The sequence below is a fragment of the Pelophylax lessonae genome, assembly GCF_965119305.1.
Source record: "Pelophylax lessonae genome assembly, chromosome: 2".
NCBI lineage: Eukaryota > Metazoa > Chordata > Amphibia > Anura > Ranidae > Pelophylax > Pelophylax lessonae.
In genome coordinates this window covers 453,772,054-453,799,562 of record NC_138769.1, presented here as the reverse complement: position 1 = coordinate 453,799,562, position 27,509 = coordinate 453,772,054, and the positions used below count along the sequence as shown (strand labels likewise).

At 42.2% G+C, this 27,509-nt stretch overlaps 1 protein-coding gene across 1 annotated transcript in view; it reads right to left on the bottom strand.

The window, feature by feature from the left end:
• The window catches only part of MGAT4A (alpha-1,3-mannosyl-glycoprotein 4-beta-N-acetylglucosaminyltransferase A), a 172,755-nt gene that overhangs the window by 40,507 nt on the left and 104,739 nt on the right, over positions 1-27,509 (bottom strand). The window contains exons 4-7 of the mRNA XM_082245267.1: positions 25,333-25,473; positions 19,927-20,060; positions 12,486-12,532; positions 2,782-2,895 (exon numbers count right to left, since the gene is read on the bottom strand). Of these exons, the coding sequence (XP_082101393.1) occupies positions 2,782-2,895; positions 12,486-12,532; positions 19,927-20,060; positions 25,333-25,473 (436 nt within the window). The remainder of the gene's footprint in view (positions 1-2,781; positions 2,896-12,485; positions 12,533-19,926; positions 20,061-25,332; positions 25,474-27,509) is intronic.

The following is a 27,509-nucleotide window of genomic DNA, read 5'->3' as shown; positions in this document are numbered from 1 at the left end:
GCCTCGTATCAGTGGAAGGAATGGTGCCTCGTATCAGTGGAAGGAATGGTGCCTCGTATCAGTGGAAGGAATGGTGTCTCGTATCAGTGGAAGGAATGGTGTCTCGTGTCAGTGGAAGGAATGGTGCCTCGTGTCAGTGGAAGGAATGGTGTCTCGTATCAGTGGAAGGAATAGTGTCTCGTATCAGTGGAAGGAATGGTGTCTCGTATAAGTGGAAGGAATGGTGCCTCGTATCAGTGGAAGGAATGGTGCCTCGTATCAGTGGAAAGAATGGTGCCTCGTATCAGTGGAAGGAATGGTGCCTCGTGTCAGTGGAAGGAATGGTGTCTCGTATCAGTGGAACGAATGGTGTCTCCTATCAGTGCAAGGAATACTGCCTCGTATCAGTGGAACAAATAGTGTCTCATATCAGTGGAAGGAATAGTGTCTCGTATCAGTGGAAGGAATACTGCCTCGGATCAGCGGAAGGAATAATGTCTTGTATCAGTGGAAAGAATAATGTCTTGTATCAGTGGAAGGAATAGTGTCTTGTATCAGTGGAAGGATTAGTGCCTCGTATCAGTGGAAGGAATAGTGTCTTGTATCAGTGGAAGGAATAGTGTCTCGTATCAGTGGAAGGAATGGTGTCTCGTATCAGTGGAAGGAATGGTGTCTCGTATCAGTGGAAGGAATGGTGCCTCGTATCAGTGGAAGGAATGGTGCCTCGTATCAGTGGAAAGAATGGTGCCTCGTATCAGTGGAAAGAATGGTGCCTCGTATCAGTGGAAGGAATGGTGCCTCGTATAAGTGGAAGGAATGGTGTCTCGTATCAGTGGAAGGAATGGTGTCTCCTATCAGTGCAAGGAATACTGCCTCGTATCAGTGGAACAAATAGTGTCTCATATCAGTGGAAGGAATAGTGTCTCGTATCAGTGGAAGGAATACTGCCTCGTATCAGCGGAAGGAATAATTTCTCGTATCAGTGGAAAGAATAATGTCTTGTATCAGTGGAAGGAATAGTGTCTTGTATCAGTGGAAGGATTAGTGCCTCGTATCAGTGGAAGGAATAGTGTCTTGTATCAGTGGAAGGAATAGTGCCTCGTATCAGTGGAAGGAATAGTGTCTCGTATCAGTGGAAGGAATGGTGTCTCGTATCAGTGGAAGGAATGGTGTCTCGTATCAGTGGAAGGAATGGTGCCTCGTATCAGTGGAAGGAATGGTGCCTCGTGTCAGTGGAAGGAATGGTGCCTCGTGTCAGTGGAAGGAATGGTGCCTCGTATCAGTGGAAGGAATGGTGTCTCCTATCAGTGGAAGGAATGGTGTCTCCTATCAGTGGAAGGAATGGTGTCTCCTATCAGTGCAAGGAATACTGCCTCGTATCAGTGGAACAAATAGTGTCTCATATCAGTGGAAGGAATAGTGTCTCGTATCAGTGGAAGGAATACTGCCTCGTATCAGCGGAAGGAATAATTTCTCGTATCAGTGGAAAGAATAATGTCTTGTATCAGTGGAAGGAGTAGTATCTTGTATCAGTGGAAGGATTAGTGCCTCGTATCAGTGGAAGGAATAGTGTCTTGTATCAGTGGAAGGATTAGTGCCTCGTATCAGTGGAAGGAATAGTGTCTTGTATCAGTGGAAGGAATAGTGCCTCGTATCAGTGGAAGGAATAGTGTCTCGTATCAGTGGAAGGAATAGTGTCTCATATCAGTGGAAGGAATAGTGCCTCGTATCAGTGGAAGGAATAATTTCTCCTATCAGTGGAAAGAATAATATCTTGTATCAGTGGAAGGAATAGTGTCTTGTATCAGTGGAAGAATTAGTGCCTTGTATCAGTGGAAGGAATAGTGTCTCGTATCAGTGGAAGGAATAGTGTCTCGTATCAGTGGAAGGAATAGTGTCTCGTATCAGTGGAAGGAATGGTGTCTCGTATCAGTGGAAGGAATGGTGCCTCGTACCAGTGGAAGGAATGGTGCCTCGTACCAGTGGAAGGAATGGTGCCTCGTATCAGTGGAAAGAATGGTGCCTCGTATCAGTGGAAAGAATGGTGCCTCGTATCAGTGGAAGGAATGGTGCCTCGTATCAGTGGAAGGAATGGTGCCTCGTATCAGTGGAAGGAATGGTGTCTCGTATCAGTGGAAGGAATGGTGTCTCGTGTCAGTGGAAGGAATGGTGCCTCGTGTCAGTGGAAGGAATGGTGTCTCGTATCAGTGGAAGGAATGGTGTCTCGTATCAGTGGAAGGAATGGTGTCTCCTATCAGTGCAAGGAATACTGCCTCGTATCAGTGGAACAAATAGTGCCTCGTATCAGTGGAAGGAATAGTGTCTCGTATCAGTGGAAGGAATAGTGTCTTGTATCAGTGGAAGGAATAGTGTCTCGTATCAGTGGAAGGAATGGTGCCTCGTATCAGTGGAAGGAATAGTGTCTCGTATCAGTGGAAGGAATAGTGACTAGTATCAGTGGAAGGAATAGTGTCTCGTATCAGTGGAAGGAATGGTGCCTCGTATAAGTGGAAGGAAAGGTGCCTCGTATAAGTGGAAGGAAAGGTGCCTCGTATCAGTGGAAGGAATGGTGCCTCATATTAGTGGAAGGAATGGTGTCTCGTATCAGTGGAAGGAATACTGCCCCGTATCAGTGCAAGGAATAGGGTCTCGTATCAGTGGAAGGATTAGTGTCTCGTATCAGTGGAAGGAATAGAGTTGTATCAGTGGAAGAAATAGTGCCCCCAAGGCCAAATAAAGGCAAGCAATGGGCCACATCGGATCCCTGAGGCACAGTTTGGAGACCACTGCTGTATGACCTACCTTACTCTCTCCTTTGAATCTCCAAAAGTTTCCTTTAAATTTGTCAAATCTGGATAATAGGCAGCAGGAGGAGAGATTACTTCAACTAAACCGGAGCTGATTTCTACGGAGAATCTAATTAAAAAGATAAAATCGAGTTATTGACACAAAATATGGTGTAATAGGATCTGCCTGCATAAACTCAATTGCAAAGAAAGAAGTAAACCCACAAAGCAAAGATCTGTTACACATGGAATCTAAAATAGGATAATCCTATTACCATTCAGCACTTCCTATTTAGAGAGTTCAATTCTACAATGGTTTATGAAGATGTATATAGGTGGTCACATAAGGCAAGTTAGAGGGTCACAGTTTGCAAACAATAAAGCTGGCCATACACCAAGTGAACCTGCCCAGGGACTCCTGGCTTCAACAAAATGGCAGCCTCCAGCAAGATGAAACAGAAGCAATGCTGGAGGCAATTTACAGCACACACTCATTTTGGCAGCATAATTATTACTGTAGAACGTATGGTCCTTGCTAAAGAACATTCTTTTTTAACAACTTGTTATGCGTAAAGTTCTGCCTTAAAAGAGAATAAAATACAAATAAAATGGACTTCGGGGAATCTTTATTAAAGTGCCTAAGTTAAGAATTTTTCAGCATTAATTCAGATGCAAGGATTGATTCTAAAGCTGCAATTTACTGAGGTCTGAATCTAACTGGTTGCTATTATGTCTTTGGCAGCAATGACATGATACCTGATAAATATAGCCCTATCAGACAAATGAAGATGTCATTGGATTTACTTTCATCACAGGTACAAAACACACTAGAGAGGAGTATGGGAGGATGAAAGGGAGATTCTGATTGGCTGTAGTGGACAACAGCTCCTATTAGCCATGTATGGTAGCCACACACACTTTGATAAATAATCAAGCAAGATGCCACAATATGCCACATACAGAAAAGTGGTGGAAATTTGCACCTGACAGCTTGTAGTTGTCAATGAACTACCAGGGCTTATAAAGGTATGAGCAGACAGATACACTGACAGTCTGCAGGAGCCTGAGATTGCACCCGTGACCTGCTGATCACCGGTGCAATGCTCTGCAGACTCCTAATAAAAAAAAGAATACATGCACACTTTTTTACATGCAAAAAGATATGCAATTATTATTTTTTTACAAAGGTGACCTTATCCTTTAAATTTACTCCCACCCCCTTCTAACCTCTATTCTAACTATCTTGTAGAAAGAAGATTCTTATACTTACCTATTCTCAAGGCCGGTCTAGTTGCGTGATCTCCCCAGGAGCCGGCTTCAGGGGAGAGGAGAGAGTGCCGGCAACGGCTGGAATTATAGCCTGGAATTCCACTTTAGGATACGTTCATAACCTATGATAGTAAGTTAGCAACTGCATCTCTGTTTACATAATGTAACCTCATAAACTGATGGAACCAAATACAATTAGATTCCTAAACAAAGTATCAGTGCTGCCAACGGATACAAAATGATTGATAATTTATGTCCTCAAATCCGATCTAAAAGACTAAAACTACTGAGGCGTCGAAAATTATTGGCTGAAAATTAGGTTTTCAGCGTTGTGCCAAAAGAAAAAAAAAGTGTTGTTAATGGCTGCTGAAATGCCCGTGATTTTGCTGCAATATTACCTTACTTATAGTGTTTTTTTCATAGGTCATGTGACTCGAAAAATGCATCAAAAATGCAACATGGGTGCATTTTTTATGCATTTTTGCTGTATTTTTAATGCATTTCAATAGGGAAGTGCGGTTTCCCAAATATGCACCAAAAATGCAGCAAGAATCCATAAAAATCAAAAGCCAGCACACGATCGCTCCTTCTTATGAAATTTTATTTTGCACTGAAGCAGTTACAACATCTTAGAAATTAGCGATCGTGTGCTGGTTTTTGATTTTTATGGATTCATGTTGGACGGGATAGCCAGAGCACCGACACACAGCACATTATCCTTTCATTAAGGTAGAGCTTGGGTGACTTCTTATACAAAAATGCAGCAAGCAGGATTTTTAACACCGCTTTAAAAAGGAGCCGATAATGACTGACAATAAATTAATATTCATTTAAATTCATGACATTCATGAATTAAAAAGTCAAATATAATACAATTATTTATAAAAATATATATATATTTTTTAAAAACCGTCAATTTGGGTTTCAGTTTCGGCCAAGTGCATCCTGAATTTTCACTTCCGTAATTTTAATTTTGGTACACCACTAACTAAAACAATCATTAGGAACGTTATTGATATTCCATTGTTTGTGGATTCAATCGTTTAAAAAAAAAAAAAAAAAAAAATTGAGCATAAGTTGCCACTATAAAAACCAAAGCCCACAGTACCACCTGACTATCCAAAACCATCGCTGGCTAAATGCATTTTGTATCTGTGTTAAGAAAGGAAACAGAAAATGTCAGCGACTTAATTTGAGCTAGTTGGGTGTTACAGAGGGCATAGATTTTCCAGCAACGATATAAATGTCACAGCACACGAAAGAAGACAAGAACCAAGCAATCACATAGATGTTTTCTTTCCCGTAAGCAACACTGTAACAAAGCTACTATAGCTACCAGCCAACTAAGACATAAGCACTAAAGATGCCGGTGAAATACAGCCGTCTAAAAATAACCACAGAGGCTTCCAATGAGCTGAATGGCAACAATATAAGCAGAATAAATGCTGCAATATATCTGCCATTTGCAGAAAGCACAATGGGGCAGAGCTGTGTTCCCTGAGGACCATGAATTCTTCAGCACAGCAACACAGAGTCTTAATATCCCTCAAATGACCTTTCACCCCAGGCCTATGTGAGGTACTCAGGATGAATACTCCAACAAAAGAGCACATTGATGTGGCCTGGAGCAGCTCTTTCCCTCTTTCCATCTGAAGTTTGTCTCTCAGTCATGTCTTGAACACACAACAGTGGATGTGTTGTATTTTTCTCAAGATGACATTTCAGTAGATAAAGGGAAAAAAGTCATTATGGGAGAGCCATTAGTATTAAGCGGAGGTCTCCAGCCTGTGTCATCCTGTGAGCCACATTTAAATGCAGCACGGTGCTTGAGCCTGTTACTACACCAGATTTTTTTTTTACTAACAAGAATAAGACTTAAAGTGGAATTAAACATCTACAAAACAAATAAATAAAAATAAAAAATGGGCCCTGGGAGCTTTTAGCCATAGTGCACCACATAGTAGCACAATATGTCAGACTTAATTCCCAGTCGATGCCTTCTGAGAGGAAACGCGTCGGGTCACAGGTAGTAGCGTGACGTTAGCACGTGCAGACTGTTCTGCAGGCGGCCGAACACAAGGAATGATTTTCTGCCTGATCTTAAGATCTTTGCTGTAAGTGCAATCTTGTTTTTTAATAAACCAGTTTCTACACAGTAATGCACTATGAGCCTTCTCTGTTGTTTTCACCAACATACGCTGTGAGATACGTGAGCTTGGATCCACTAAGCAGTGGTATCAGCAGGGAGCATCGATAGTTTCAAAAAACTATTCGATGGACACCTTAACGAACACAACATACAGGGGTATACAATGTACTATTGACATAAACACACACACTCATCATAGGTTGAACTGGGTGGACTGGTGTCTTTTTCAACCTATGTAACTAAGGCTGGCTGACTACCCACCTTCAGAGGTGAATACACACATGCATATGATCTCTTGGTGGGATCACTCCATCTGGTAAGCAGCCAATCTTCTTGTTTGGGCACGGTGGTGATGCACATGCACTTTGGAATCATTTGTTTGCATGAGAACATTCTTTTACGAATTTGAAATATACTTTTGCTTGAGTCGTTGTTGCACCAGTCACTTTTCATGAACTCTGGACTCATTAGTTTAATTAATTGCAATTACTGCAGCTAATTTTTGCTTTTTGTCTTTTGGTTTTATGAGCACGACAGCATATTTTTGCACATTGTGAATGGCTGCACATTGCACTGTATACATAGTGTGATATTTGTAGGTCTTTATTCTTTATGATTATTTGTCACTATTTTATTTGAGTGAAGTCCGAGTTAGAAACAGTGCAACTTACAGATACACACAACATGGCAGACTAAGGCTGGCCATACATGTTCAATTTTCTTGTACAATCTTCTGTTAGATTTACCAAAAACCATATAATAGAAGGTCAAAACTAAACAACGCTTTCAATTGTATCCTATAAGGCAGGCCTTTGTACTACATAGTTAAAGGTAAATCTAAAGAAAATTGTACAGAAAATTGTAAGAAAATTGTATAATGCATGGCTAGCCTTACCTGGCAACAATACCCTCCAGCACTGCAATGTCAACATTCCAGTCTCCCAGGATGTTTCCATCTTCTTTGGTCTTCTTTCTGGGTTCGGACGCATGGGTCACTTGACTGGCCGGGTTGCGATGATGTCACACTACACCATCGTGGCACAAAGAAGTGCAGTAAATGTACGCTGAGTTGCAAATGCCCAGCTTAGTGTACACAACCGCTGAGAGGCAGGGAGAAGGATTTTTTGACAGAAGGCACCAATAGGGTCTCTTCTGTCATAACTTTTATAATACATACTTTTATGTTTAATTCCACTTTAAGAAGGCTTGGGCAAGATTTTCAACATTCATTTCTAAAATATATCTAAACTATTATATTGCAGTCTACAAGGGCAGCCATCAAAAATGTTTGTGCCCCTTGCACAACTTTAGGCCTGGAACCCCCAAAGGCCTGACCACCAACATATCCCCAGGGCCCGCCTACCGGCCATCCAGTCACACTCTCACAACTTAATATATTAAAACGAAAAAAATACCCAGGTCATCAGTGCTTTCAAGATTTAACATTAAGGAAATACAACCCTCCCTTATCTTAGATATTTTCTCTGTGATTTTCGTGCGTTCACATGTGGTTTAATGGAGCAATTCATCCTGAGCCGTGGCGCCATGTACTGATTCTGATCCAGATGGTGAATGCATCAGACAACAATCCAGAGACAGCCATCATCAGACATCATCAGCAATTATCAGCCATCCTTCTCTAGAGTCATCCTCATCCCCAACATACCATTCCTATCATTATCATCATCCCATAATTATCATTACAAGTCGGCTTTCATCATCAACATCCCTCTCCAGAGTCATTCTTGTCCCCCTTCCCATTTTAATCCCATCATCCTCATCCCTCTCCAGCATGTGACTGGGATGAGAATAAAAGTTACATGGTGGAGAGGGATGGATGATTCTAGGTGGGGTTGAGGATGAGCGTTATATTGTGGAGAGGGATGAGGATGATTCTGGGTGGGGATGAGGATGAGAGTTACATTGTGGAGAGGCTCATCCTCTTCCAGAATGATACTCATCCCTCTCCACAATGTAACTCTCATCCTCATCCCCACCCAGAATCATTCTCATCCCTCTCCACAATGGAGGAGGAGGAATCAGTGTCCCGGCCAGCTGCGGAAGCTTGTGTGGAGACTAGTGGTTCTCTGTTGCGGTGCACGGTTTGTTCTAGGCAGCCAGCGGCTGCCTAAAAGAAAAAAGGTGCTTTATTCTGTTGGTGCAGGCCCTGCGCCCGGGTGTCCCCTACAAGTGTGTGGGCTGCCACCCCTTGATGGCGGCCCTGCAGCTTACCAATCCTTAGATGTGTTGGCTGCATTTGTTTTTTCAGTTTTGATCTTGTCAGAATTGGATTGCTCGTAACTTTCTGTGCATTGAACTGAAATCTGAAACAATGTTATATGCCATTCCTGTTCTCTGTGATCTACAAAGCAACTCCACAAAGTAACAGAGATGGTGTTTGTAGTCCAAATCAGAACAACACCTTAGAGTGTCAACACCGCTCTTCCATGCAGTACAGTGAGTGGAACAAAAAAGGCTGCTCGCAGGATCGACAGGTGAAAATAAAAGGAAAAAAGCTTGAAAAATAGAAAACAAATGCAGCCAAACACATCTAAGGATTGGTAAGCTGCAATGTAATACACGTTTGTACTTGGATTTAAGAACACTTTAACCACTTCAGGATTGCAGCCCTATTGCAAATATATCATATATCAAAATGTAAATATTGTATAACTGTATGTTATTTTTTTTAAACACCCCCTGTCCCCAGTCTCATACTTACCTGTACTCAGACCACCAAGATTTTGGCAATGTTGGTTTCTTGGCATCACAAAGCCATTTGTCAACATATCTTCTCTGCCAGGCCCACACGCGTTTTGCAATTTCCATTTAATCCTATGGTGAGCTCATATTCTGAATCTGTGTCTGGAGTATGAGCTCTCTGTCGGATTACTGTAAATAAGGATTCCTGAGCACATGGAAAGGCCAAGAGGGGAGGATACTGACTAGTGGCTGTGTGGTGCAGAGGAGACTGCATGGCCAAAATATCACTGGATTGAAAACAGATTATTAGAATACTGGGCTGGGAGGCATGTGATAAGAGAAAATAACTGTAAAAAGTAATTCACATGAGTGTCCAGGGGGAGTAAAACCAGGCAGTTGAGTCATGGTTGTACCCAGTGCCAGGACAAGGTCATCTAGAGCCCAGGGCAAATATACCAAACTGCACCCTCCCCCCCATGAGCATTATGTGTCATCAAAAGTCCACCAAAAAAAAGAAATTGAGCACTAATTTGCATGCTTACCCTTTAAGCATAAATTCACCCTCCTCCCAGTACAAATCTGCCCCTGCCAGCACAAATCTTTGTCCATCCCCCCCCCTTCAAGCTCCAATTCTCCCTCTCACCAAATCCGCCTGGAAACCCCCCCCCCCCCCTAAAATAAAATCACCCGTCCTAGCACACATCCTCTCCCTCTCAAATTTCCCCTTCTAGCACAAATCCTCTACCCCTCAAATTTCCCCTCCGAGCACAAATCCTCCCCCAATCCTAATCCCACCTCCTAGCACAAATCCCTCCCCCCCCAATTTCCCCTCCTAGCACAAATCATCCCTCCTAGCATGATTTCCCTCCCCCTCTTCCATATCACCTCTTCTGGCAGAAACCCCCCAAATCCCCCACCCCCCCTCCCAAGCACAAATCCTCTTCCCCATTCCCTCTCCCAACACAAATTCCCCCAAATCATCATTTCTAGCACCCCTTCTAAATTCCCCTCCTATTCTTATCCTCTGCCACCCTCCAACTTTCCCCTCCCAACACAAATACCCCCCTCTCATCCCCTTGTGGTGCCCCCCCCCATCTCACATGATAACACAGTGCCCAGGGCAGCTTCCCCTCCAGCCCACCCCTTGTCCCAGCCCTCGTTGTACCGCCCCTTAACTGCCTGCCTGAACACTTCCATTCAGGGCTGTACACTACACACGCCACAGACAAAGGCAAGCATTCAACAGCATCTCACATTGACAGGCATTGCAACCACCTAAGGCCAACCATGCAGGCCTCTGGGGCTAAGCCACAATTTCAACACAGTAGAGCGCCATTTATAGGGCTAAATCAGATGGTGAAGAGCTAACATCTCAGCATCGCCTGTCAAATGCCATCTGAAGAGCAACCCAAACGTGGATCACTCTTTAAAGGGTACCACATCTGTGATCAAGCCTGGAGTTAAAAATGTAGTTATTCAATAAACAAATAACAAGAAGGTGTTTAAAATAATGTGCCAATAGATTTATTTTAACATGTTACACATTATATAGAAGAGCACTTAGGCGGTCACCATGTGCTTAAATGTTGGCTCATAAAATGGGACGAATGGATATTCACAATGCTGTAGGGCGAAGTCACTGCTGCACCTAGAGAGAAAAGTAAGCACCAGACAGAGGAAAGAGAGTAAGGGTGAAGGCATGAGGAGGCAGAAAAGGATGTTGGAGGGAGTCCAGTCGGGGAAGTCCCTCTGCATCAGAATGAGCCCTTTGACTCTTGAATCAAATCAGAGAAAGGAACAGGCTCCATGTTGCAAGGTTCTGATCGTGGTCATCAGAACAGGGAAGCTGGGCAATTTTTAGTGCAACCTATTCTGACTCTGAAAACGGCCACATATACAGGACACAATCAGCTATCATTATTACAAGCCTCCAAAAAGGCATCAGAATCAATATGATGCCAGTGTGCCCGAAGCCCTCTCCTGCCTGGAAGAAATTCATCTCCTACATGTACACTGAGCCGTTTTGATGCACAACACATTCCTGGCACGCCTTGATGATCATGAGAGAGATTTACATCATCATGGGCTAACCAAAAAAAAAAAAAGACACGAAGCCTAGAACAAGACAGACTGACGATGTCAATGGAGACAAGGGAGGTAAGTATAGCATACTTTATTTCCATTTTAAAAAAGAAATATGGGAATACCAAAAAAAAAAAAAAAAAAAAGAAATCCCTGAGATGACTGCAACAGCGATCACAGCTTCAGCTGTCCCCTGCCGGCTCTGCCCTGAGAACTGATCGATCAAACACCACTGATCGCTCAGTTCAATCCCTTCAACTCTGAGCAGAAAGCGGTCACCGGCTTTCTGCTCTGCTCCTCCAGCGCTCACTGGAATTCTGGGCTGTGGAGGGGGCGACCGACTCACGCTCTCAGCGGCTCCCTGAGAGGCTGAGCCAGCTGCCAGTCCAGGCGTCTGGGTGAATTCCGACTGTAAAGTTGGGATCTTTCCCAAGCCTGAACTGGCTGAATGACGTCAGCCGACAGGGGGCTTTAGCCTGCTGACAGCTGAAAACAGGTCACAGGAATGCAGAACAAACTGCACTCCTGTGATCCAAAGGAGAAGTATAGCCCAAATAGCTTCAGATATATTTCTCCTTTAAGGTCCAATTCTAGGCAAAACAAGAACCCCCAACTCACTGATTTCTAACAAAATGAGAGAGAAAAATATCTAAATTCCCTATACTGACTTACCCAAAGAAATGGTCACATGTCATTTGGGTACCCAGAATTCTCCCCCTCTCTAGCAGGGTCCACTTTTGAGTGTCGATTCCTTGGCGGCACCAATAGTAACAGGGTTCTTCCAGATCGCTTCAGAGGAACTGGAACAGTGAGGGGACCAGTCCCAGAAGAGTTAACAAGCGAGGTGAAGTAACTGGTCCCCAGGGCAAGAAATGACCATCCCCATAGAGAAAACTACAATGTAGAGAGTATACACCACAGGATGCGCTATAAAGAGGTAAGTGAAAGAAACGTTGTGGAGTAATTAAGGCCACACATTTAGAAGGACTTGTTGAAATTTGATTTTTCGCCAAGGGTTGGGCTTTAGGTCTGTACAAAGAGCAAGGATGTCACACAATGTGTGTAACCCATAGTAATAAGGACAGACTAGTGAAAGATGAATTCCTAGCTTGTTAAATATAATAAAAAAGTCAATAAAAATTGGTGTTCATAATAAAGATATGGTTGCCCTTGACGGATGTCATGCTTATGAGACATTTAGAAAGCAGCAGGGGAAAGGATAGACAGGTATTTCATTGCTGAAAGGCTGCTCTAAGCAACATCAGAGGAAGCCAAAAGCCACATGTGGCCTTCACGTAAGTGGCTCACAATCAGATAATGAACCATTAGCACTGCAATGAAAAAATATTCTAAAGGAGGAATGATTATGTCAGTAAGCATTACAAGGACTGTCATTAACATATACTTACAGTAATCATTGAACAAGTATAGAAAACAATAGTCTGGGTGACAATTCTCTGTAGATACATAGATTTTGGCAGGTCTAAAAATAAAAAAGTATACATAAAAAAACTTACTCTTTTTGTAAGCTTGCAACCACGCTGTGCACATAATCAAGATCTGTCTGGGGAAACAAAATATACAGTAACAATAAATCAAATAGTTTATCCTCAATAATCTATTAAAATTGCAAAGCAAGTGCATGCTGTGTAACAGGCATCTCCTCTAAAAGGCGATAGGTCTACTTTTTCTCTTTCCTACCCATGTTATGTAGTTCTATAGATTCCCAAAAAGTGGGAATTTCCAAACACTTTATTTCCATAAAGTCGATGGAAACCCTAACAATGAACTTCTCTTATTTGCTCCCTTTTGGTCTGGTAAAGCCTAAATTTACCAAAAAAAAAAAAAAAAAACAAAGGACACAAGGGACATTACTTAAGATCTATGACATGTGTCCCTTATGCTGCTTTCTTCTCCTTTTTTTAGAAATTCTCCTCCTCCTTCTCCCAATCATAGACTTTCAAATCAAAATGTTTTGCTATACGTGTTCAATAAGGGCCTAAAATACATGCAGATCTTGCCATAAATCTTGCTAGCCAATAACCTTCTGTGCAGCACTTTTATCGGTTACATTGTTCTGAGGAGTACAGGAGCCCTCCCATCTATGTTATAGACAAGAGGTTAGGGCTTGGTTCCAATAGTCCTGTCCTGTTTCTAAGTTTCAAGTAGGGTGAGTGTGCATCATTATACAGAAGTGTGGTACTGGCAGAATGAGCAGGTAAAAATAAAAGGAAAAAAAAACCCTCCCTATAACCTAGCTAACGTATGTATTATGTTCAGAGATGTATAGTAACGAAGTAGAACTACTTAAGTACTGTACTTAAGTACCGAAATGCGGTATCTGTACTTTCCTAGAGTAGAATTTTTTTCTCCTACTTCTACTTTTACTTCACTACATTTTTTCGATGATTTCGATACTTCTACTCAAGTATTTTTTTTTTGTGCTGCATAGTTACTCGTTACTTTTAAAAAAATTACCACTGCCAGAACAGTAGATGGCAGGTTGCATAAAGCTCAAAAAAATGTGTATAATGTCATTTGTAAATCAGCGCATACGAAAATAAAGGCTGTGTATAATAAAAGCTGCTATACCAAATCTTTCCAATAAAAAGAAAATATGAAACAAACAAATAAATGGTGCTACAGCGCTTAAAGTGCATCAAGAAACTACTAACAAACACAGGTTAATCATTTGAATAAATCATTTGAAATAATAAAAACAATATGATGATCATACTTTTGACTTCTTTCTTTAATAACTACATAACACAGTACTTGTACTTCTACTTTCAGTACTTGAGTAGAAATTTTTTTTCAAAACTACTGGTACTTTTTACTTTTAGTACTTAAGTAGCAAATTTTTTGAAAAAACTACTTGCAATACTTAAGTAAAAAAAATGTTGAATACTTTAGTACTTCTACTTAAGTAACCTTTTCTGCGAGCACTTCCACTTCTACTCAAGTAATTTTTTGATCGAGCACTTGTACTTTTACTCAAGTAGAAATTTCGAGTACTTTATACAAGTCTGATTATGTTTCACGAAAGGACAGTTTCCAAGAGTTTTAATGGCATGCATCATTTGGTATTACAGTGAATGACACAAATGTTATAAAAAAGCTATGCCTATGTCCTTTATAGATACAGGCTGCATATGCATACCAGTAGAAAGGCATGAAACACAGAGCCACTATGAAACTTAAGCTGGCCATACACTATACAATTTTATTGTCTAGGATGTCTAGGATGGAAAAGGTCCTGGGGGTACTGGTAGACAACAGGCTTGGCAGTGGCATGCAATGCCAAGCCGCTGCAAGCAAAGCGAACAGAATACTGGGATGTATAAAAAAGGGGATTCACTCCAGAAATAAAGAGATTATTCTCCCACTCTACAAGACTCTGGTCCGGCCACATCTGGAGTATGCTGTCCAGTTCTGGGCACTGGTCCTCAGGAAGGATGTGCTGGAATTGGAGAGAGTCCAGAGATAGGCAACAAAAATAATTAGGGGAATGGAGGACATCAGCTATGAGGAAAGACTACAAGCACTGAACCTATTCTCTCTGGAGAAGAGACGATTGAGGGGGGATATGATATCAATGTACAAATACTGTACTGGCGACCCTAGCATAAAGAACAAACTTTTCAGAGAAAGGGAATACAATAAGACATGATGTGGCCACTCACTAAAACTTGAGGAAAAACGGTTTAAGCTAAAAATACGTAAGGGGTTCTTTACTGTCAGAGCAGTGGGGATGTGGAATTCTCTTCCACAAACAGTCGTATCAGCAGGGAGCATCAATAGTTTCAAAGAACTATTAGATGGGCACCTTAAAGACCACAACATACAGGGGTATACAATGTATGGCTAACAGCAAACACACACACACATCATAGGTTGAACTGGATGGACTGATGTCTTTTTTCAACCTCACTAACTATGTAACTATTGTACAATTTTCCTTTAGAGTTAGCAAAACCACCTAATATGATGTCAAACCTAAACACTTTAGCCTTTAATCACCGAGCATTTCAACTCACTAGCACTGAAGTGAAGCCATACGCCATGGTGGCTGCACTCCAAAGTAAGAATATATTATCCAGGTGTTAACCACTTGACCTCCATAAAACTTACCCTCCTTCCTGACCAGGCCATTTTTTGCGATACTGCATTGTGTTACTTTACCTGACAATTGCATGGTCATGCAACTCTGTACTCAAATAAAATGTCCTTTTTTCCCCACAACTAGAGCTTTCTTGTTGGTGGCATTTGATCACTTGTATATTTTTTACTTTCTGCTTTAAAACATCTAATAAAAACATTTAAAAAAAATCGAATTTCTTCATCAATTTAGGCCAATATGTATTCTGCTACATGTTTTTGGAAAATCAAAGTCCAATAAGCATATATAGATTGGTTTGCACAAAAGTTATAGCGTTTACAAACTATGGGATATATTTTTTTTTACTAGCAATGGCACCGATCAGTGACTTATAGCAGGACAAATTGGACACTAACTGACACTTTTGGGACCATTGACATTATTACAGTGATCAGTGCTAAAAATATGCACGGTCACTGTAGTAATGACACTGGCTGAGAAGGGGTTAACATCAGGGGCAATCAAAGGGTTAACGGTGTGCCTGACCAGTGTTTTACTGTAGTGGGGGAGTTGCTTTTACTAGAGGAAGGCATGGATCCATGTCCCTGCTTTGCAGGAACACAGGATCCATGCCTTCCTTACTGACAGAACGGCAATCTGCCTTGTTTACATAGGTAGATCACCGTTCTGCCCATGTATAGAACGAACGATCAGCGGGTGCCAGCAGACATCGGGTGCGCAGGACACGCTGATTAGCTCCCGCTGTGTAGAATCCCAGTGGGAGCGAGCCTTTGAGGGAATGCACTCGCACCAGAAACCCGGAAATTCTATTATTATATATACGGGATCCAGCGCAGTGCGCCCACCCTGAAGCAGTAAATGTGCTACAGGGCAGTTGACAACTGCCTAATAGTGAACACATTTATCACTACATTAAGGGGCTGCAGGGTTGCAAATTTATGAATAGTTTGTAAAATCTGTAATTTTTGCATCTGTCCATGAATGTCCGTTATATGCACATGCAGTCTGCAAAAAATTACAGATTTTACAAATGTAAAATGTAATGTAAATGTACTGACAGTTGGCAACCCTGAAGGGTTGTATGGATTAGTAGAGTGATCAGTTCCTCATCTATAGATAAACAGCCTTATTCAGCAAAGTGCTTGTCCTCAGTGACAACTATTAACCTTCCTAGCGGTATTCCCGAGCATGGCTCGGGGTTAAATTTCAGAGCCAAAAGCGGTAACCCCGAGCCACACTCTGGGTACCGCCAGAAGCATCGCTGTATCCTGTAAAAGAGGTTTCTTACCTTGTCACCGGGATCCAGCGATGTGTCCGGCGGTGTCTAGTGGCGGTTCTTCCTCCCGATCCTCTCCGTGCCCCGGCTTCCGTCTCCTGCGACGTGACGTTCGCAGGGGGGTGGAACCAGCGGCAAATTCAAATGTAAAAACACACCAAACACACTGATACCGTTCAAAATAAAATAAAATCACATTACATTGCCCCCCAGTGCCCTTTGCTGCAGTTTTACTGTACTTTTTATGTAAATATATATATATATATATATATATATACAGTATATATATATATATATATATATATACGTAATTCTTGTGAATGAGCAGCCCAAACCAACTGTATACATTATATATATATATATATATATATATATATATATAGATATATATAATCAATGTATACAGTTGGTTTGGGCTGCTAATGCACAAGAATTACATGCAAAATAATGGTACCGCTTTCAGCACCTAAAATCCAAAAGAATCATACCGCCAGGGAGGTTAAAAGCAGTAACGAATAGCACCCAATGAGAATTCAATAAAAGATCATTATGAAGTATGGCTCTTTACGCTGCTTCAAACTAAATCTGTCCAGAATTTTAAATCTTTTAATAGTAGAATTCCGGCCTAAGAGAAGAAAGTATTTGTCTATACATTAGCCAGATAACCCTCCTCCCTAACTGCATGGCAAAGCCTCATGGAGGGTCATGCCCCTGCCCAATGTGAATGTCCTTAGGCCACCAAGGTTCTTTTATAGCACAGGGGAATGGTCTCAGGCCCTGGGAACTACAGACACTAGCGTCAGAGAGGCACACAGGGAATTTTCTTCTGGTTAACAAAGTTAATAGCGTTCATGTTGTACTGTCTGTTCTTTGGCAAGGCTTTCCCTTCTAACAGTGCAGAATGGCTGACGAATTAGGTTTAACGCATTCCAAACAAGCTATTTCTGGAGATTAATGAGGAAAAAGCTGCAATTTGCAACATCTTCCCATAAGAAGAGAAAACCATACAAGAATAATCAGCATTTATTTAATTTTTGTGAAGGGCTTTAGGGTTATTTTTGGTTCCTTCACCATAACGTTACTGGTCATCCTGTATCATTACTCTCTAAACCCGGCTACACAGAAAGCATGGTTTTACAGCTTTCTCTATTGAGAAGAAACACTAGGCCGCAGAGGGATAAAATTAGGATTTGCATACCACTGCCCACAATCCTTAAAGTGTGTGTGAGTCCTAAAAGGTAAGCCCTGTATTTGCTCCCTTTTGATCTGTTAAACATACTATTGGAAGCATTTTTTTTTTTATCCATTTTAAAAGTGCCAAAAAAAACCTTGTTGATCTTGTCAGAAATTTTGAGTTCTCTGCACATTTCTCAAAGGAGAGAAAATAAATACCCTCCATTGGAATAGGGACTTTTATGGACATTCCAGACACACCAAAGGTAAAAATGATAAACTATTCTAAACTTTATTACATATCAGAATAAAAGTTGATTGGTACAAAACATATGGCTTGTACACATATTAATAGTAGCCGGAGAGTATGGCTGCCAAAACCTTGACCAGGAAGCAATAATGTGATGAGACATTTAATGCATTTCGAAAGTGGGGTTTGCAATCTTTTTCAGGGATGCTCATATGATAGGCACAAAGGTGTTCAGACCACAGGTACTGCCTCCACATGGATAAGCCAAAAATAGTAGTGGTAAAAACGGATTATAGTACCACCTCCAGGCAGGGCAGCCATCAGAAATTTTGGGGCCCCTTACACAGCTTTAGGCCTGGGCCCTCCGGGCCTGACCACCAGGTTACATCCTCCTCCTCTGCGGGGGCCAGTGAATGCATATGATTGGCTGCTAGGATGCCGGGCGGTCCTAGCAACCAATAATTTTGACAGCGGTGGCCAGCGGCAGGATGGGAGTCAGGAGCCAGTGCAGCAGGTGGCACCACTAGGAGTCAGGACTAGTCGTCAGTGTAGGGGAGGAAAGGAACAAAAGAGGTGCCAACTTGGAGCATGGGGCATCCCGAGGGACTGGGCCCCTTGGGACGCCCGGGCCCCCTACATCTGTATGGGCTGTACCCCCCTGATGGCAGCCCTGCCTCCAGGTACCCAGGCATAGGATAATGGGCTCTGCAGTCCGGCCACTGTAGCCACTGGGGGCATCAGAGGAAGGCCAAGGCAGCCTCAGAAGGATCTCAGCATGAATGCAATATCACTAAGAGAAATAAAGCCAGGCTAATGTGTATAGATGTTATCCAATAGTAGATGCAGCCAGATAGATTTGACCATAAAGGTATACTTGCAAATCCACAAACAGGAGCGTCATGTGTGGATGCTCTTGGATCCCTATTCCAATGAAGGGTATTTCTTTTCTGTTCAGCTCTCTACCATACACTTTTTCTATGCTCTCTTAAAGAGATCCTTCAGTTCTTATCTTGGACTAGAGAATAATTAGCCTTTGTGTTTAGGAGATATGAGAGTGGTTGAGTAGTTAAGCAAAAGACACTGGGCAGGGCTAACACCACCCAGTATATAAAAAAATGATGTGTGTTGTCAGCCCTTAACAGGAGTTAAGAGCTGAATGCATTACACTTTAAAAAAGAAGTAGGAACCTATATATAAAAAAAAAATTATACTCACCTAGGTGGATGCAGTATCGATCCAATGCTGCATCTGTCCCCTGCCAGCTCCGCAGTGAGAAATGAGCGATCAAACACTACTAATCGCTCAGTTCTCCCCCTCCGCTCTAAGAAGAAAGCCAAGATTGTCAGTTTCCAGCTCTTTGCTCTGCCCCTCCATCGTTTACCGGAGTGCTGGGCTGTGCAGGGGGAGGGAAGGGCTGGCTCAGGCTCTCAGCAGCTTGCTGAGAGACTGAGGCAGGAGTGGATCCCGACCATATGGTCGAGCTCTTTTCAGAGCCTGAACAGGCTGAAAATGGATCACAGGACTGCAGAACTAACTGTACTTCTGCGACCTACAAGAGAAGTATAGCCAAAATAGCATTGGCTATACTTCTCCTTTCAATGAAACATAAATTATTCTTTGGATTTGTGATGAAAACATGAATACAGTATACAGACAGGACATGGTTGCAAGAGCCTGCAGGTGAACATCACCATTCAGATGCAACATAGGATGAATTAAAAAGATGAAAAAAAAAAAAAACATTTTATAGTTTACACAGTGTTTTGAAAACCAAATCTCTTTAATTTAAAAAAAATACAACTTTGCAGTGTGCTGACATGCGTTGCTGTGCGCTGCAATGCATGCATGTTGTATTTTTAAGCTCCACACACCACTATTGTGTAAACAGGGCACATAGAGAACAATTTTTTACTATATGATCTTGTGTTGAGCCTGCAGATCAACGCCCCTCAGATGAACAGGCCCTAAGGGTTTGCATCTAAATGTTAATTCTACTATTACTGCTACTTAACCAAGCATGAATGGAATCTTTTCCACACTATTTCAGAAAGTTCTGAAACAGAGTTATGTAGCGACATATGCATCTTTTATCGCACCTTTTAGCTTCTGTTAAACAGACATGATACAACAAGTTCTTACCTCTCCAATGAAGACTATTATAACACAGTCAAGTTTTTCCTCTGGAGACAATTTATCAATCAGGGAATGTAGCGTCTCAGTCAAGTAAGACTTAACTTCCCTCTTTACAGTAGGGATGCCCATTACTATTGACACTAAAGCAAAACAAAAGACATAGCTGGACTTCAAACAGGTATAAAAGACATGCATTAATGAACTTATGTATACATTTGTGAATCATTCCATTTATTTTTTAAATCATTTGATTTTTTTAACCTGAATTTGACTTGTTATTGGCTTTTGGTATGCCCTGAACAGCAGCAAACGTGCTGGGAGAGAGAAGAGCAGGACTAGGAGCCAATTGGGAATATTGCATGCAAATGTCCTGCATGACAGCAAAAGAGAACAGAGGGATGAGCTTATCAGATTCCTTTTGCTCTTTCACTGTCCAGTCAGCAGGCTGTGGGTGGGCTGTATTCCTTAACAACGATACTGGTGTTATCCACCTAGCTGTGAATGGACTAGACTTGATGGACAGAAATACACATTGTTTAGAAGTTATAATATCTCTTATATGTATTTTCACCTTTGTATTTTGCAGTTTGCCAGTATTAAAAAACTCATGTCTCAGGCATGTTCACATTACCGGGCTAATTTTCTTTTAGTCTAGTGAACGAGATACAGTGGGGAAAATTATTCTTTGCACCCCTGCAGATTTTGTGAGTTTGCCCACTTGTAAAGAAATGAAGGGTCTATAGTTTTTGTCATAGGTGTCTTTTAAAGCGGAGTTCCACCCTGGATTTTTTTTTTTTTTTTTTAATACCCCCGGGACAGTCAGGGCTAGTGCATTCCACAATGGCTAGCCTCTGATCTGTCCCGGGTTGCACTTACCTGTTAGGATAAATACTTACCTTGCAAACGTCTTGTCCAGCGCTGCCATCTCAGATGTGGGCAGCTTGAAGCCAGCGAGATCCTCTTCGGCGTCTTCTTCCGCCTTCTTTGGTCCCACGATGCTCTGCGCCGGCCCCGACGTCACTTCCGGGTCGCGCGCGTCATCCCTCTACAGCTTCTGGGCATGCCCAGAAGCTGTTTAGAAGGGGATGACGCGCGCGACCCGGAACTGACGTCGGGGCCGGTGCAGGCGCAATGATTCCTGGGAGCTATGACGTCCAGCTCCCAGGAATCATTGCAGAGCCAGGAAGTGACGACGGGCCGCGGCCGAGGAAGGAGGAAGAAGGAAGTAAGGTAAGTATTTTTTCTTCGCTACGAGGTAAGTAAAAAAAAAAAAAAATATGCGATTATCCATTTCTTTTTCAGGTGACCCGGAGCGAGAAGATGGAGGTAAGTATAAAAATAGGGTGGAACTCCACTTTAAATGATAGAGACGGAATATCAACCAAAAATCCAGAAATAACACAATGCAAATGTTATAAATTAGGTTGCAGTTCAGTGAGTAAAATAAGTATTTGATCCCCATGCAAAACATGACTTAGTACTTGGTGGAGGAACCCTTGTTGGCAAGCACAGAGGTAAGATGTTTCTTGTAGTTGGTGACCAGGTTTGCACACATCCCAGGAGGAATTTTGGTCCACTCTTCTTTACAGATCTTCTCTAAATCCTTAAGGTTTCTTGGCTGTCTCTTGGCAACTCAAAGTTTTAGCTCCCTCCATAAAATTTCTATAGGATTAATGTCTGGGGACTGGCTAGGCTTTGGCTTCCCTGGAACAAACTTGCCCTGAAGTCCTGTGGTTTTTAAGCCATGGCAATGAGTTTGGACTGCCATGCATCCACACAGTAATGCATACAATGCGCAATCTCTATTGCATTTTGAATTAATCATATAATACTATTTTTACTGCTTCTGACTAGGATGTCTAGGGGTGGGAGTCCATGAGATGCGGGGTAGAGTGGGCTGGGCCCAATTATGTGTGAGTGTGTGTAGATGTGGTTTGTTATCTGGGAACGTTTCCACGGGTCTGTTTTTCAGTCAGATGTGGATTTTCAGTGACTGTTTTTTATGTCAATCAATATACTTCAATAAAATTGTTCTTTTTCATTTAAACCAGTGTTGAGCCTTGTTTTGCAACCACCTGCAGAGGTGTCCGTAGTGGCACCTTTTCTTTTTTGGTATGCTTGTGAATATGGTTGCTGAGGCTCCCTGGTCGACAAAATGACCGTTTGGTTTATATATTTTCAGGAAGTACCGCCCCCCACGATTAAGGGTTGAATGGCTACATGGTTACCCTACAGACATTTTTATGCTTTAGCAGTCACTCCATGACAATGTGCTTCTTCTTGAGCCACTCCTTTTTTGCCTTGGCAGTATGTTTTGGTTCATTGTCATGCTGGAAGACCCATCCACAACCCATCTTTTTAGGGCTCTTTCACACGGGCGCTCCGTGTGAAAGCTCCGCTGCGGGACTTTTTTTTTTCACGGATCGGATGACATTTCTGTCATCCGCTCCGTATGCCCGCATATCATCCCATCCATTTGCGGATGATATGCAGACATAATGTAAGTCTATGGGGATTGCGGATGTCAGCGGATGACACCGCTGACATCCGATTTTCCTTCCTTTCCGTTTTTTGAACGGAACAAAAATAGGGTTCTGTTCCGTTCCAAAAAACGGAACAGAACTGAAAGGAAGAAAATCGGATGTCAGCGGATGGTATTCCGCTGACATCCGCAATGCCATAGACTTACATTATGTCCGCAAAAAAATAGGATGATTTGCGGACACACGGAGCGCCCGTGTGAAAGAGCCCTTAGTGTTGTGTTCTGGCTAAGAGAAGAATGTTCTCATCCAGGATTTTACAATACTTGGCCCCATCCATTAGCCCCTCAATGAGGCAAATTCGGCCTGTACCTTAAGCAGAGAAACAGTCCCAAAGCATAAAGTTTTCAACTCCATGCTTGACTGTAGGGATGGTGTTCTTAGGGTCATAGTCAGCATTTTTCTTCCTCCAAACACGGCAAGTCGAGTTAATGCCAAAGAGGTCAATTTTCATCTCATCTGACTACAGCACTTTCTCCCAGTCCTTCTCTGAATCATTTAGATGTTCATTGGCAAACTTCAGATGGGCCTGTACATGTGCCTTCTTGAGGAGGGGGAGGTTTCGGGCACTGCAGGATTTCAATCCATAGAGGCATATTGTGTTACCAATGGGTTGTTTGCTGATTGTGGTCCCAACTGCCTAGTTCTGGGCTGATCCCTCACTATACTCATGATCCTCCTTACCCCATGAGGCAAAACCTTGCATGGAGCTCCAGACCGAGGGCCAATGATGGCTATTTTGTATTTCTTCCATTTGCGAATATTCGCTCTAACAGTTGTCTCCTTCTCACCAAGCTTCTTGCTGATGGTCTTGTAGTCCCATTCCAGCCTTATGTAGGTCTAGTATCTTGTCCCTGATGTCCTTTCACAGCTCTTTGGTCTTTCCCATGATAGTGAGGCTTGAATTGAAGAGATTATGTGAACAGGTGTCTTTTATACACATAATGAGTTGTTGTTAGGGGCACCTTCTTAAATTACCAGGACTAATCTGTGTACCACATGAGCACATACTGTATCCAGTCTGTGGGAGCCAGAACTATTGTTAGTTGGTATGGGATCAAATACTCATTTTACTCACTGAACTGTAACTCAATTGATAACATTTGTATCATGTGTTTTTTCTGGATTTTTGGTTGATATTCTGTCTCTATCATTTAAAATACACCTATGATAACAATTATAGACCCTTCATTTCTTTGTAAGTGGGCAAACTTACCAAATCTGCAGGAGATCAAATAATTATTTTCACCACTGTAATGTTGTTTAGACTTTAATTATCCATTCATGTGTGATCAAAAATCCTTTAACTGTTTTTTTTATTTTGGTTGCATGTTTGAATATTCAATGCAAAGAAAGTTTTAACTAGTTAGCTTTCACTCATTCACTAAGGTGAAAACTCACTTTGTAATGTGATATGCTCTGCTCCTAGACTAATTCAACTCCATTGCATTTTCTTACAGAAGAAACATTTTTTTCAGATAATTTTTGATGCACGGTTTACACCCGGTTCACAATGAATGCGGCTTTGAAATCACGCTGCTTGAGCGATTTGCAAGCCGCTGGTCAGTGCGATTTCATGTTCTTGCCAACATCTGTGCAACTTTATGCACAGATGTTGATACAAATCGTACATGAAAACGCCAAGAAGATCAGGAACCTTTCCAAAATCAGTGGAAGTCGGAGTTGCACCGATATGAATGGTTTCAATTTAATCTGTCAAATTGCATGATAAGTCGCACCGGCGTGAACAGGGGCTTAAAGCTAAGCTCCCTAAAGGGGAAATTCCACTTTATGCCCTCTTCTTCTCCTCCTCCTATACTTCATTTGGCATATTCAGATTATTTTTAGGGAGCAGGTACCTAGTTTTGAAACGTATCCACTCTCAATCCCCCTTTCTTTAGCTGCAGCCTTCTACGAGGCGTCAGAGGTCCCAGAAGGATGTAGGACCAATCACAAGCACAGCGAGGCTTGCACATGCGCAGTGAGAAGCAGGCTGTAAAGTTACAAGTAGTCACAGCCGGCTTCCCACAGTAAAAATGCTGGAGTCAAGGGACCCGAAGACTGGCCAAGAACCTGCCTGGGTAGGGCCAGTACTGGATCCCTGGACAGGTAAATGTCCTTTTATTAAAAGTCAGCAGGTACAGTATTTATAGCTGCTGACTTTTAATTTTTTTCTCTGTAGGTTGAAGATCCTCCTTAACCCTCGCTTCCATAGGCTCCTCTCCTCTGTGTGACCAGCCGCCTGAAGCAGCTTCTCTTCACTGCTCCATCCCGTAGTTGCACCCTCAGGTACAATGCAGTACCAGCAGTCCTGCATTATAAGTGAGGACCCCCAGGGCCTGCCCACAACCTGAAACATCAAATGAGAGAAGAAAGCACTGACTGCCAGGGGAGAGCAAGGGATAAGGTAAGTAAAATTTCTCCCATAGACAAAAACAACTTAACCCTTGCAGTGCAGATGGGACCTCATTGCAAGGGTAGTTTTTATATAATTACCTGGAGTTGAGCTTTAAGTAAACCAAAACATTAACCAACATTTCTACATGGGTTACAGGGTGATTCAGCCAACAAGCATCTAGCTAAAACTGAAAAATCTTTTCCAGTGGACATACATTTTCAATTCATCGTTGAGGGTGCCAGTCAGATGAGCGCCATTATTTCTAAGCCTACTATTCACAACTACTGTAAATACTCTCAGCTGTTTTTCAAAAGTGAAAAATCACTGTAAAAAACTGTAATTATGAAAAATATGACATAACAGAGTTTAAATGTAACAAGATTAAATCCATAATATTCTCCAATATGGCAGGCTTGTAACTCACAGATGGATAGAGCTAGCAATGAGTTGTACATTTTATTTGGAAGTACCTACCTCCTGTTCTTCCAAGGCCAACCTGCACAGCAGGCTGAAGGCTTCCTTCATGGTTTAATAAATGAGGCATATGGTAGTAAATATTTGGCACTTGTAGTGATTTTCTATTAGTTAAATCTTTGAACAGTTTCTGAGCTTCATCTGAAAGGAGAGAAATAAAAATAAATATAATTTATGCAATAAATATTTTAAAAAATAAATGTTGCTATTGCTGACCTCTGTCTGAAAATGCTGGCTGCCTGACAATCAAAACATTGCAGAAAATGAAGTCAGATCCCCTGATTTGCAATTATTCCAGCTCCATAAATCAAAGTATTGAACTCCCTGGATCAGAAGGACAGCCAGGCCATAAGCAATTTCAGAAGGATAGGTCAGCCACAGCATTCTGTATATTTCCATCAGCACATTTCCCTTAATGTGAATAGTGACAATGGGGTCAATTCACTAACGTTTACTGCATGCGATAACACTGTCCCATGACTCATTTGCATAAATTATCGCACGCAGTAAAAAAGTAAATTCACAAAAAAAAATAACCATTATGCGATATTTAAAGAAAAATTTAAAATGTGCTGGTGAATATCGCCAAGGTACCATGCCGTAAGCTCTTAAGCCAAATTAACAAACGGAACAGAGAGTAAAAAAACATGCAATGTTTACAGTATCTCACAAAAGTGAGTACACCCCTCACATTTTTGTAAATATTTTATTATATCTTTTCATGTGACAACACTGAAGAAATGACACTTTTGTTACAATGTAAAGTAGTGAGTGTACAGCTTGTATAACAGTGTAAATTTGCTGTCCCCTCAAAATAACTCAACACACAGCCAATAATGTCTAAACCACTGGCAACAAAAGTGTGTACACCCCTAAGTGAAAATGTCCAAATTGTGCCCAAAGTGTCAATATTTTGTGTGGCCACCATTATTTTCCAGCACTGCCTTAACCCTGCCTTAACCCGCATGGAGTTCACCAGAGCTTCACAGGTTGCTGCTGGAGTCCTCTTCCATTCCTCCATGATGACATCACAAAGCTGGGGGTTGTTAGAGACCTTGTGCTCCTCCACCTTCCCTTTGAGAATGCCCCACAGGTGCTCAGTAGGGTTTAGGTCTGGAGGACATGCTTGGCTAGTCCACCACCTTTACCCTCAGCTTCTTTAGCAAGGCAGTGGTCATCTTGGAGGTGTGTTTGGCCCCAGTCTCCAAAGGAAGGGGATCATGCTCTGCTTCAGTATGTCACAGTACATGATAAAGGTGTGTGAGACTCCCATGCTATCACAGTAGGAAGTAGAGAAACTAGCCTAATTAGAGCAAGCAGCACCAGTTAGTGTACCAAACTAAACCATCTAGCGCAGCACCTCATTTCACACTCTTCTTGTTATGTCACAGTACATGTTGGCATTCATGGTTCCCTCAATGAACTGTAGCTCCCCAGTGCCGGCAACACTCATGCAGCCCCAGACCATGACATTCCCACCACCATGCTTGACTGTAGGCAAGACACACTTGTCTTTGTACTCCTCACCTGGTTGCCGCCATACACGCTTGAAACCATCTGAACCAAATACGTTTATCTTGGTCTCATCAGACCACAGGACATGGTTCCAGTAATCCATGTCCTTAGTCTGCTTGTCTTCAGCAAACTGTTTACGTGCTTTCTTGTGCATCATCTTTAGAAGAGGCTTCCTTCTGGGATGACAGCCATGTAGACCAATTTGATGCAGTGTGCGGCCTGAGCACTGACAGGCTGACCCCCTACCCCTTCAACGTCTGCAGCAATGCTTGCAGCACTCAAACGTCTATTTCCCAAAGACAACCTCTGGATATGACGCTGAGCATGTGCACTCAACTTCTTTGGTCGACCATGGTGAGGCATGTTCTGAGTAGAACCTGTCCTGTTAAACCACTGTATGGCCACCGTGCTGCAGCCCTGTTTCAGAGCCTTGGCAATCTTTTTATAGCTTAGGCCATCTTTATGTAGAGCAACAATTCCTTTTTTCAGATCCTCCGAGAGTTCTTTGCCATGAGGTGCCATGTTAAACTTCCAGTGACCAGTATGAGAGAGTGAGAGCGATAACACCAAATTTAACACACCTGCTCCCCTTCACACCTGGGACCCTTAATCAAGCACATACCCCTCCCTTTCCTGAACTGCTGGGGTGAGTGCTTGATTAA